Raw genomic sequence first — 13,111 nt, forward strand, 5'->3', positions numbered from 1 at the left:
GTCGTCGATGTGCTTACCGGACGCTGACGACGCTGGGGATCGGCGCGCAGAAGGTGTTAATTAAACCAAATGACGACGCGACGATCCCCCAACGACGTCGTCGTTTTTTTTTTACCAGCGCTGACTACACCGGATCCGCTGAGTGCAGAAAGTATTAATTAAGCCAAATAACGATTGGACAAAATGTCGGATTCGCCCCCTCTGCTGCTATTTTAGTCATGCTGCTAAAAGTTCTGCAGGGTGGTGGTTTATACTGTTGTATGGCACTGGGGCATCATGCCATAGACATGTAGCATCATGTCTCCTCCCCCCCCCCCCCCCGGTCACATTATCCTGACAACAGGCTGGCCAGTTCTGACACAAACTTCTTAATCCTGCATACCAAGTGAGGTAGCAGTTAGTACCATTTTTATAAGCAGTGTTTCCCTTTACCTTCATTTGCGCTTCAGAGACCCCCAAATTTTTTATTTGACCCCCAATTTTGATACCAAAGTTTGTTTTTTACTCAGTCTGACCCCCAGTTTTGACACCAAGGATATTTTTGACTCTCAGTCTTGCACGCCTAGGGGATACACTGATAAGTCTTTGTTATGACTTGGCCTGAGTTTGAACCTGTACCTCCTGCATCTGATGTGGGTACATTCATAAATAGAAGCTTATGAAGACAGTTACTTTTATTTTTATATATATATATATATATATATATATATATATATATATATATATATATATATATATATATATATATATATATTTTATTAGGTAGATTTAGATCAATCTTTGTTTTCATTGCATTTTAGTGAACAAGTTGATAGTATTCCAACATTGATTTTAAGGCCAATGGTCCAAATTTATGTATAATAGCTGTTGGGCATAGTAACACCAACAGGTATCAATGGGTATATATCATACCCAATATGAGAATGTATCAGATGAATATTTTGACTGATTCTGTCTAAAGAACCTTTTTTCCCCTTTGAAATGAAATTTTGATTATTGATTTAACGAAACATGTGGGTATATCTTTGCACTGTTTGAGACAGTTTCAGTGATTGTCTGCCGTTGATATCAGGTTCAGGGTCCATTTAGTATTGCATTTGCTGGTATATTTGTGAAGATGTTAACTCAGAAAAAGTGTTACCAAATTAGGTATTTTCCAGTTTCTCATGAATATCAGAGATGGTTTAAGCATTTAATAAAAATTTAAAGGACATAAAATGGATTTGACGTGTATTTCAGGAATTTCTTTCCAGTCAGTATAGAATCAGTCAATTTGAGTAGCTTTTTTTTCCTCAAATTAAAACCTTAAATTTGTTATTTTGTAACAAAGAATTTATTACATGCAATGTTATGTTTGGCTTCATTTAATGATAACCTTTATGAACTACTTTTGTCCAGGCCCACCATATACAACAGATATACACCTGGTTGACAACTGTGGAAAGATGGCCATTTTGGACAAACTTCTTCCAAGGTTGCAAGAACAAGGTAATTTCTAGTGGCTTGATTTTATTGTTTAGTACACATCAGTGGGAAAGTAAGAATGCAGTCACTTTTCTACTGGCATCAGCATTGCCAATAGTGATGTTTTGCTTTAAAGTTTTCTTTTACATTAATTTTTATGAAGCTTATAGTGTGTTCTCTGCACATGTTTTCTTTCATCTTTGACCCTGATGCTAAAGCGCTCACCGTTCCAGATCACTGCCATCTCACCTCTGTCTGTGTGGGTTCGAGTCCAAGGCTTGGCTAGCGTGGGTACATGGGAAAGCCTGCCAGTAGCTTCTCGTGGGTCAGTAGTTCTTCCCTGGGTTTTCCAGGGTTCTTCCTCCACCAGGTATACTGGCCGCCATGTATAGCCTATCTTGCGCTGAAAAATGGCATTAACCCTAGAACAACAACAACAACAACTTTGACCCTGATGATCATGGTCAGTGATAGAAATTTAATGGTAAAGTGATCAAACTGCTGATTATAGAACTTTTAAAAATGGTGTCCAGAAAGTGATGCGTGTTTAAGATGAAAGGAAAATAAGCTAGAAACGTGTTAACTTTTAACACAGAAGAATGAAAAGGAGTATTCAGATTCTTTCGAATAACAGCTGGGAAGGACACAATTATGTTTATTGGACATCACTGATGTGTACTTAACAATAAAATGACTATGTCTCTTGGTGGAAGATAAGATTGCCATCATCATGTGAATTGGAAAAGAATTTCCAAGAATTATGTCAAGTTGAGAGAGCAACAAGCCATGAGTTGCATAGGGTTTGGAACTCATGTTTGTGCAACTGTACTAGTGGTAAATAAAGTATAAACATACTTCACCAACTTTTCAATTGAACATAATGTTTATCTTCGATGCGTCAAACTTTTAATCACATTTTCTAGCTTACTATAGCAGTTATTGATATTTTGTTACACCTTACTGAAAACTGGTCAATCTTACGGAAAAAAATCAATTGCTTTGCTGAGACGAACTCGTCAGGGTTGTCAGGTCTGTTGTTCTGTCATGTTCTTTATCAGCTTACAGTTCAACTCACATTATCTTTCCAAGAGCATCTGAATAACAATTAATAGAAATGCTGATGCTGTTGGCAAGATGATAAATTTTCTCACAGTAATACCAGCAGAAATTTTACTTTGTGGTGAGTAGGTTTTTTTGTGAGATTCAGATTTCAGGTCGCTCCAGTGTAAACTCATTAGGCATTGCACCTTATACATTTTGCCCTTTTTGTTTCTGTTACAAAATGCTGCCAAATAGCATTGTGGTGATCTACAGTCCACACATTCAGTTTCTGAGTTTAGTCTTAGGTGCCACTAAACATTTGGTTAACAAATACCTCCCAAGTGTCCCGTATATTAGATCTGAATATAGGTGTACATTTTTTCTTGTTCAAAATCTATTTTTTAATATTGAAAATCAAATAAAAAATTTCTTTGCAATTTTCAGTTTAGAATGGGCTCCAGGTTCCATTCTGAGAGTAAAGGTATCACATGTTTATAGGAGTATAGAGTTCTAAAGTATGTTGGTTCATTTGAAATTGAGGCTGCCATGCCACCATATTGATTGTGTATCTCATCTTCATAATATTCAACTTCTAGTCCTGTAGAAAAGGAAAGCAGAAGATACAGAATTTTCTCCAACAAAGAATAGAAACAAGAACTGGAAGGACAATTGTGAATCTTGTTTAGGTCTGAGAAACCATCTAGTAAAGGGAAAAACCTTGAGTTTTGCTAATTGTATTATTGTGATTTCACTAGTGGGCATGGAAGCACCCATGACATAAAACAGTATGAAAAAGCTCAGCCTGAACTTGCGACCTTTATAAATGCCAGGAGAACCTTGTTGCAATTCAGTCTAAGTTGTTTTACTAAATTATTTTAGAAATCAACCTTCCTCAGTTACTAGTGTTGCTGGTGATTTATTTTGCACACTTTTTGCAGACACTAAAATTGCAAAGGATTACTCGAATGCTGGTTGGGAAACAGTTAAGTCAAAAAAATAACACAGAATTCAGATCATCAGTGAACGATGGAATATTGGAATTGATAATGATTGAAATAAACAGGGTGTTGAGTAGGCTTCTATAAACATTCTTTGTCTGACTGTTGCATTCTTGCATCTTCTGGATGGGCAGCTGAATGGGTAAATAGTTACATATGCATTAAAGTTTTAAGAATCAGTATTTGCTCATGAAAATCTTTTTTTTTTTTTTTTTTTCATAAGCAGCCAGTATTTTTGAACTCATGGGTTGGCAGCTATGTTAACAAATGAAAATTTGAATATGGATTGTCTGTATTCAGATGATTCTTCATTCATTTTTGCTTGAGAGATGTGCTGTCCCCTTGTTTGACTTTAGGATTGAGGTCACTGGCATCATTAATAGACAAGACTTTGCAGAGTTGAGGTGGTATTGTGTTACTCATCTATATACTCATGTACCTGATTGAATGATGATAAACCTTCACTGGAATATCTAATGTACCAGTGACCACTGATAGTGGAGCACATTTTATCAAGTGGATGCGAAAGGTCATGGGTTCAAACCCTGGCCAAGTCATACTTATTCAAAAATGGTACTAATAGCAGCCTCGCTAGGCGCTCAGGATTAAGAGGTTAGCGTTAGGACTGGTCGGCCTTGTGTCAGGATAGTGTGACTGGGTGCATGCTACGTCTACATGATGCCCCAGTGCTAGACATCACTATAAACTGCCACACTGCAGACATCATAGCAATATGACTGATTGTTAAAGGTCCATTAAATTTTAAATCACACACATTTTGTCAAGTATTTTGACTTGCAATCTTCTTAAGACAGAAATTATATGATGTCAGATTGATTAAGCAGTTCTTTGATGGTGTTTTGCCAATAAAAGTAACTACATAAAAAAAAACGGTGAATTTTAAAGACTTTTTTTACCCTCTCATTTTTCCATCTTTTACCTTTTTGCCTTATATATTGTAAGAGGAAATATTAACTTCTATTGTGAAGGGTTTATTCAAAGAATGCTTTAGCTATTTTCAAGCTTCTTATTTATACAACTTTTTTAATGATCAGTGCATTTTATCATGAAGATAGTGTTTTGAAAGGGTTTATCTTTAACTTTTTGCAGTTGTTCCCCTTGTTGTAAGGAATTAAAGTTTAAAGCCATCACTTTATGACCAGGAATGGACTGGTGTGTCTTTAAACACTAGACATACATAAATCATACATGCATAAACACAAAGAAAATGTGCCTTTAGGTTTTCATACACTTTCATTTCCCAGGTCCTTTGATGGATTTTCTTTACTCTATAGGATGAATCAAGGTTGCACATTTTAAATCAGTGCTTCAATCATGGGCATGACATGCAATTTTTGACCACCTTGTTTGATATACCAGGGAGTGAGAGTTCTGATTTTGTCCTGCTAGTTTGGCTATCTAAAGGGACATAACTCAATGTAATTCAGAAATGAAATGTTTATATCCAGAATGGTTATTGTCCTTCATTTGTTTGACAGCTTCATTTTAGATTAAAATTCTTACCAAAAATGCTGATAAAAGATATTGCTTAAATGTTTTCTTACCAATTGTTTTTTTAATTAACTTTTTTAAAATATCAATTTTTTGCTAAAGGATAACAAGAAGAAGATTGGAACATTTAAAACAAAGATTTCATGCTGTTAGGGGGATATTGGTATTTGATTAAGATAAGAAAAGGAATGTAATTCTAAAAAATTTTACAATTGTGTTCATCCCTTTGATCTTGTTTAATATATTGTATTTTCCTAGCTTGTAATGCCTTGCTATTCTTGAAACTTTCCTTACTTAAGTTGGTGTGGTTAGGCTGTTGTCATCTTCTCCTTATGTGGAATGTAATATTTTGTATAATTTTATTTTAAATTGAATAACAGCTTGAAAGGAGGAAGTGATCACATTATGAAAGGTACATGCTTTTCCACATTTATCCAATCATTGATTGAATGTGGCATAGTGGATGAATGCAAATATTTTTAATTGCTGGTGTAGTATGTGCCTTTTCGGTTTTATTTGCAAACTAGGTTCTCGAGTCCTGATCTTCAGCCAGATGACAAGGATGTTAGATATTTTGGAAGACTACTGCTGCTGGAGAGGGTATGAATACTGCCGCTTGGATGGACAGACACCCCATGAAGATCGACAGGTTTGTAAAGTGCAGAGATTCGTATTTTCCAAGTATTTTGCATAAGCTTTTTATTCCATGATTACATTAACATTCAGAAAATAAACTCCACTACCTTCTGAATCCACACCTCAGGAAAAGACGTCTTTTTAACATATGGACCAGGGGAAGAAACTTTGACCCATTACCTCCCATTACTACTGTTTTTAGGTGGGCCAGTTTTAAGTTTTCACTCAATACTATCAACGTAGTCCAGCAAGACCACTTGAAATCTTCATGATTTCTAACCCATCCATTCAGTAAAGTAATTTTACTGTGTAGTGTAGTAGATTTTTACTCTGTATGGTAGTCATTATTTTAAACTTTTGGTCAGCATTTGTGAATTTTTTTTTTGCAGTGTGGACTTCATTTATTCTGACTTTGTGCTCCAATACAGTATAATTGGTGCTTGTTTGTTGTTTACTTGTGTTCACTGCTTGCATATTTCTGGTCCAATACATTACCCGATAACATTAATATCGGGTATTTCTCTTTGCTACCTCCAGAATTCAGTCCTCCATGAAAGATGGGAAACATATTTCTATGTATATATTATATAGATGTAGGTAGGTAACTCTCTCTACTCAACATATTTGTTCCTGCAAGGTAGCCATCGATGTCCCAAACGTTATCAGTTCAAACTTTTATCTTGCAACTGTCTACAGTGCCATTGAAGAATCCATAAAAAAAGTTATCTTTTATTGTCACCATCCAGTGATTTATTTCAGTGGTGTAAGAAGTTAAATTTTGACATAATTGATATAATCAACATGCCGATCAATAGCATTCATTGGCACTGTTATTGTTTTGTATTGCTTATTTTGAATTGTTGTATCAGTATTGCACAGTTTGTACATTGTTGTATAGATGTCATTGTGGTGCATGAAATGCTGTCATTTTGAAGTTGTGGAGAAGAACCATGAAATGGGCTCCACATGAACAAAATGCTCTTGGTCACATACGTAATGTGTGTGCATTGTGGGCTGAGAATATTTGATTCATTGATTTTGTCCTTGCTCTATGGGCTGCAGAGTATATTGCAGAAGGACGCTACCCCTAGTGGTGAGGGTGAATATATGGATTGCAGGTCATTCTAATTCCACTATGGAGAAATAACCGCTCCAGTGGCCTAGTGGTTAAAGTGTCTACCTCAGATGCAGTAGATTGCAAGTTTGAACCAGGGTCAAGTCATACCAAAGACTTCAAAAAATGGTACTAACAGCTGCCTCGCTGGGCGCTCAGCATTAATAGGTTAGTGTTAGGACTGGTCGGCCTTGTGTCAGGATAATGTGACTGGGTGGGACATCATGCTACATGTCTGTGGCATGATGTCCCAGCGCTAGACATCACTATAAACTGTCACACTGCAGACATCGTAGCGATATGATTGAAAAATTGTTAAAGCTACATTAAAAACCTAATCACACACACACACACACACACATACTACTATGGAAATAACAGAAATGTTGAGGAAATGTATAGAATTTTGCCACCTTATGAATGCCCTCATGCGTTGGCAGTAAATACTTCCTAAAACGTCATTGCTTTGGTGGACGTAGATGAGGAAGACAGACAGGTGTCCTGCCATATTTGACTTCAGTTAGGAATCCGTTACCTGCAGCATTCTCACCATGCTCGCAATTTGCATTCAGGTACTTATCACACTGATGTGAGAAAGCTTGCCAATAGCTTCTCGTGGGTTGGTGGTTCTTTCTGGGGTTTTCCTGGGTTCTTCCTCCACCATTAATACTGGCCACCATGTGTAGCCTATCGTGTGCTGAAAACGGGCGTTAAACACTACAACAACAACAACAACAACACACTGATGTACCAAGCTTAGACAAATATATTGCTATCATTATTATATCTTCTCCAATCTTGCATAAAGTGGATAGACAAGTGTTCAACACCATGTTATTCCAGAATATAGTCTCAACCTCCTACTCAGCCTAGCTTCTTTGGCAAACCATTGATTAATGCATAAAGCCAGAAGTTACCCTAATTTGAAAGCAGTTGGGTACATTGCAAAGTTTGTCAGTGGGGCTGCCCACCACTCTATTGTGAGCCATAAGAAAGACTGCAAAGCCAGTACTCAACATCATTTTTCTACTGCCTACTGCCACAGACTGCAAATTGAAGAGAAATATCAGATAAAGAGACATGAGTTGGGCAGCTCTTCTCGGAAGTCAACTACTGCCAGTGTTTGCAGCATGTTGGTATCAAACACATGCAGACACATTGACCACCAAGTTTCAGATAGTGGATACAAATATTGCAGTGACAACTTGCTGTTCTACAAGGTGGATAAATATGGGAACATGTTCATTTTGGTCGAGCATTGATAACTGTTTTTTGACTTAATGAAAATGCAGACAGTAATCAGGCCTGGAAATTGACAGCTTGGGTCAACAAGGTTATTAATAGGGCTGGATACTGATGCCTTGATAGCTGCTGCTAACTTGGATTTTATGATCTTTGCGCATCATTATTCAGGCACTCCATATAACACCCTTTGAATCACCATTTCGATTTGATGGCAGGATAGAGGAAGTGAAGAGACAGGCAGAACAGTAGGTGCTGCACCAACTGGCCATGCCTTCTGTATAAAAAGTCAGATCAAATTGGTCTCTTCTTAATGGAGAGATCGTCACTGACAAAGAGATTAGAGGCTGAATACTGCCTAGCAATAGCAACAGTTTGGGCCTTAAAATTCAGGTGGCATCAGGCTCTTTACTTTAGGAGGCATTTTAATAAAGGGATAAGAACAAGGTTTCCCTTTCCTCAAGCCTCTTAATAACCTCCTAGATTTACCACCTTGACATTCCAAAGATGGCCAATATGTTTGCACCAGACGTCTTCATTTTTATCAGTGTCAGGATTGTGCTGGGCTTCACTAGTGATGCAAATTGCGATATTTTTGGCTGTTAAAAATTGTTTATACAGTCTTGGTTTTCGAGTTGAGAAATTTAAAAGCACCATGACAGGAAGCTGTGAACATGGATATAAAATTGCACTGGAATCTATTGTTACTTGAACAAATACTTTGTTCATTATTGACAAACTACCCTAACACGGCATTGTTATATCATCCACTTATGCTGATGTCTGGCCTTAGTACTATGTGCTGTAATATATCCCAAATAGTCATGCTGCCTGACTTGCTACAGTTGACCACCTCTGAAGGCAGGAACTGAATCACTACAATCTACCAGATGATGGCAGTTATTCTCCTTTGAAAATGTACCAGAAAAATAGTTTTGCTGAAATTTCAACAAAAACTGATTATTTTGAAGCACTGATCATTCAGTATATACAAAATGCAAATGAAAAAAATCTGTCAATGTTTTACAATCATTTGATGTTGCAGCAGCAATAACAAACAGGCATTTGTTCGGTCTGTCAAAGAGAGTCTTTAACAGTGCCTTCAATAACACATGAACCTTCATCAAAGCAAGCCGAAGACTTACGATCAATGAAAATCGGCAGCAAACTTAAAGCATTGTTTCATTTTTCGTAGCAATTGGAACATATTTATTGTGCCCTGAACATTTCTTGTTTGCAACAAGAAAGTAAATTCTTGGCATTGATGACAGGTCATCTCTGAAAAATTTGAATTGTGTACGAAATTTCAATTTATTTTAGGCCCCGCCCCCCCCCATTACTTAATAGCAACCCCAGTCAAAATTACAAAGTCTTCATATTTTGCATTTTAATGATTGATTCTTATAGAGCTAATTCAGACCTTTTCAGAACAGTTTTAGTTTCTGAAATATTTTGATTAGTTCAGAAGTTATGACTATTTGAATGTTGGCAAAAATTGGCTTTTCAGTGAATTTTTGCCTTCTTTAAATGCATGTTTATTCATTTAAGTCGCGGACCCAACACGTTTAATAAGATAAGTATTTACAGCATAACTTTTGATCTGAAAGAGATATCTCCATGAAACTTGTCAGACTTATTGCATTTTTCCTGTAGAATTCAAATATATACAGTAAACTAGATTTCAATGCAGGGAAGAAAATAAGGGGTTAAAATATTTATTTTTCTTGTACCAGACAATTAAGATACTGTACAACATATTTCTTAACAAGTCATTTAATTCAGAAGAAAACATTGGCATACATTGTAAACCGTTCATCAAATTTTCTGTGATCTGAGAATGCCCACTGACGTCCAGAATTGAGACATTCTGGAATCAGTCCAGTCGCTATGACAAATTCAGGCTTAACTTCCTGAACATTGTCTCTGCTGGGCCATTTAAAAACTCCCGCTTTCCTACATGATGCAATGAATTTAACTATTAAATTATTATTATTGTTGCTTTTAATTTCATGAACACATCAGGGTACCAAGCATCCTGGTATGCAACGATAACATAATCATTTTCCTTAAGCTGGTCTAGAACAGGCAACCGTTGACATACTGTATTGAGTTCATATATTTCACTTTCATAAAGTTCATCATTGTCATTCAGATTTCGTTTTCCCTTCTTTGGTGGCGGTTCATTCATTTGGTCCAATATTTCACTGTACACACGTTTCTGGTCTTCTTCATGTTTAAGACGCAAGTCTTTTCCACCATGGCGTGCACTTTTCCACAATGACTTTTTCTGTGGGAGTCATACTCTCATACCACTCTTTCATTCTTAGACGGTTTCTCTTGAGTAGTTGAATGGAGGAGTGGTGGTGCAAGGAGGCATTTGGTCTACGCTTCTGACTGCTATCAAGGTCTCCAAAGTGGTGTTCACAGCCAAGATTGGTCACTTGCGCGAACTGTGTCCTCATCATTGTCTTTGAATCAGCTGCTTCACTGTACTGCCCACCAGGCAAGAAATCAGATAGTTGCTTTTCAGTAGTTACTACCATTGACTTACACATAGAAGTAATAACTTGATTCAGTAATTTTCTGTCAATCTTTATAGATTTTATCACTTCAGAGAAGCGTTGCTCAATTGCAGTGTCATAAACCTCTCCCAACCAATGTTCATCACTTTCAATCAGTTTGGGTTTCTCCACACAATCTTTTAAATACTTCTGTAAGTTTTGAATGTATACATACAATTCTAAATATGGCACTTTCCCCGATGTAATGAGTTCCCAGTATGGGCCAGTCACTTTAACATACACAAACCCTAGGGCTAGCAACATAGTCACAATATATGATCAGAGTTTAAATCTGCATCAACAGATAGAATTTTTTTGTTTGGTGCATGTACAGTTTTGATGACTGTCTGGAAATCCAAGCGATGTACTAGAATCTCAGCCGCTGTTTGGAATAAACCATTAAACCTATTGTCGCGATAGTTCCCAACTGTCGACTTGATTCCTGGAATAAATATTTGTATTTTTTAATAAAACATGAACTGAAGTAAAAAAATAAAAGATTTAAAAACAGTTATACCAATTATTCCCAGCATGTCAATTTTCGATGTTGCATTTACCCAAAAATTGCAATATATATAATAGTCACCATTCAAACGACTGAATTAGAAGAAAAAAAAAGTTAAAATGCACTGCAACTCCAAGGTTTTGGTACGTTTAAGCATAATATGGTCACAGTGGACTAACTTAAAATGAAAAATTCTCTCCAACTTCGATCCGTAAACAATATACCTTTTTCAGTACAGTAGGCTTCCCATCGCTCGCGCAGTCCAAGGTGGTCACCAGCTGGTCCAAAAGTGTCTGATGTCGTACAGACAACTCGCTCAATGATGGTACCCACCTTGGACCAGAATTTAAAGATCGGCAGGCTGTCTCGTCCTAATGGGCCATACTGGTCTACCAAAGATTTTTCCAGTACTTTAATGTCATTACATATATATCTATGAAATCCCAACAAAACATGGGCCATACAATGAAAGTTTTTAACAGACTGTTTGTCAGTGTCATTTTCACAACTTTTTAACATTTCATCCCTCCACTCATTTAAAAGTTTGTCAGCCAGCTTCTCATTACTAGCACGATCACTCATTGTGAATGCAAGCTTAGCAAGGGAATTAACAATAAAATCCTCATTAGTCTGACTTCTGAATGATTTGCTTCTTATGTCGGCTATTTCAATGAGGTGATTTTTCGTAACGTCTGTAATGATTTTGGCGGTTTCTCTTGAAACGTGGGTAAATCCCAGACTGGCAATCTCACCGTTGTCTAGTGTCACCGCTGTGTCAATTATTTTCTGTTTGCGCCTGGTAGTGCCATCCCGATTGAGACCCCAATTTTTACAATTGTCTATTTTTTCAGCAATGTATGCCTTTGCAATGAAATGTCCTTCGTCTATGATTGTTTGCACTGTTGTGCTATTTGGTAACTCCTTTTTGTCAAACTTTTTTTCAAAAAGTATTTCTGATATAACTTCAGTGACAGGTGTCACTTTCTCCGTGGCAACTTCCAGACCTGCCAGCTGGATTACACACAACCTTAGTTTATCACTGTAAGTTCCATCTGTATGTTTTGTTTTGATTCAACTTTCTTTCATTTCCTGTAAATCTTCAATTTTATCCTGTAACTCGCACACCATTAGGTCTTTTTCTGATAACTTATGAGTCAATGTAGCTAGTTTCAAATTTGTGTCTCTTTCTGTTGATGTCATAGTTTTCATTGTGTTATCCTATTTCATTTTAGATACAGACTGTTTCAATAGAGACACTTTGCTTCTAAGCTTACTGTTTGATTTTTGAGCAGTTACTTTTCTAGACTTTTCAGTGACGATTTTTTGGGTGAGCAGTTGATGCTGCTCCTGAAGTTCCTCATGGTCTCTTCTTAACAATTCCAGTTCCTCAGTGTGTTTGTAACAGGCACCTTCCACTTTGTGAAGCTTTGAGGTTGTTTTTTTGTTAAACCGCTGAAGTTCACGAAAACGAAGATTATTGATTTTTGATGAGCAATCTCTTTTGTTGACATTTTTTACAGAATAGTGACCGATTCGAATATTAATTGAGTCTAATTTTTGTCTGTATTGAGCTTCCTGGTTTATTAATACATGCAGTTTTCTTGATTGTTTGTTGCACAAATACTTTTTCATGTTCCACTGTTTTGTGAAGTTGTTTGCTGTTTCATTTTCAGTTTGTATGCCAATATTTTTAGAGCTGTAAGTAATATCTGGCAACTGAACTTCATTGCTTTGACACGCTGTGTCTGACTCTTTCTCATTGCAGCATCTGTTTTCTGTCACATGATATGAATTTTTTATTGGCACTGATGTATTGAATTGATTCCCTAGAAGTTCATCAATGTTTTTTACACCTGGCACCTTTTTTTTACTCACAAGTTTTTTCTTCTGGTCAAGTACACTATTGACTCTGTTGGAAAGAGTAGATTGGTTAAGTGACTGAAACCCATCATTCAGTAATGTTAGGGTCTTGCAAAATTTAGCAAATGTTTGATTACTTTTCTTATAAAAGTTGAAAATTTCAATCACAATTCCATTT

General features: G+C 36.6%; 1 protein-coding gene and 1 pseudogene across 3 annotated transcripts in view; one reads left to right on the forward strand and one right to left on the reverse strand.

Moving 5' to 3' along the window:
• The window catches only part of LOC149797849 (SWI/SNF-related matrix-associated actin-dependent regulator of chromatin subfamily A member 5-like), a 120,487-nt gene that overhangs the window by 79,023 nt on the left and 28,353 nt on the right, over positions 1-13,111 (forward strand). For both annotated transcript variants that reach the window (XM_089962858.1, XM_089962859.1), the window contains 2 exons: positions 1,399-1,488; positions 5,543-5,664. In XM_089962858.1, the coding sequence (XP_089818984.1) occupies positions 1,399-1,488; positions 5,543-5,664 (212 nt within the window). The remainder of the gene's footprint in view (positions 1-1,398; positions 1,489-5,542; positions 5,665-13,111) is intronic.
• Positions 9,840-12,138, reverse strand: LOC149797851 (uncharacterized; annotated as a pseudogene). Its single transcript, XR_016421563.1, has 2 exons — positions 11,298-12,138; positions 9,840-11,010 (listed from the first exon to the last, which is right to left on the reverse strand). The product of XR_016421563.1 is annotated as an uncharacterized LOC149797851 (transcript).

The sequence above is a fragment of the Sinohyriopsis cumingii genome, chromosome 6 (genome assembly GCF_028554795.1).
Source record: "Sinohyriopsis cumingii isolate HCF-2022 chromosome 6, ASM2855479v2, whole genome shotgun sequence".
Taxonomy (NCBI): domain Eukaryota; kingdom Metazoa; phylum Mollusca; class Bivalvia; order Unionida; family Unionidae; genus Sinohyriopsis; species Sinohyriopsis cumingii.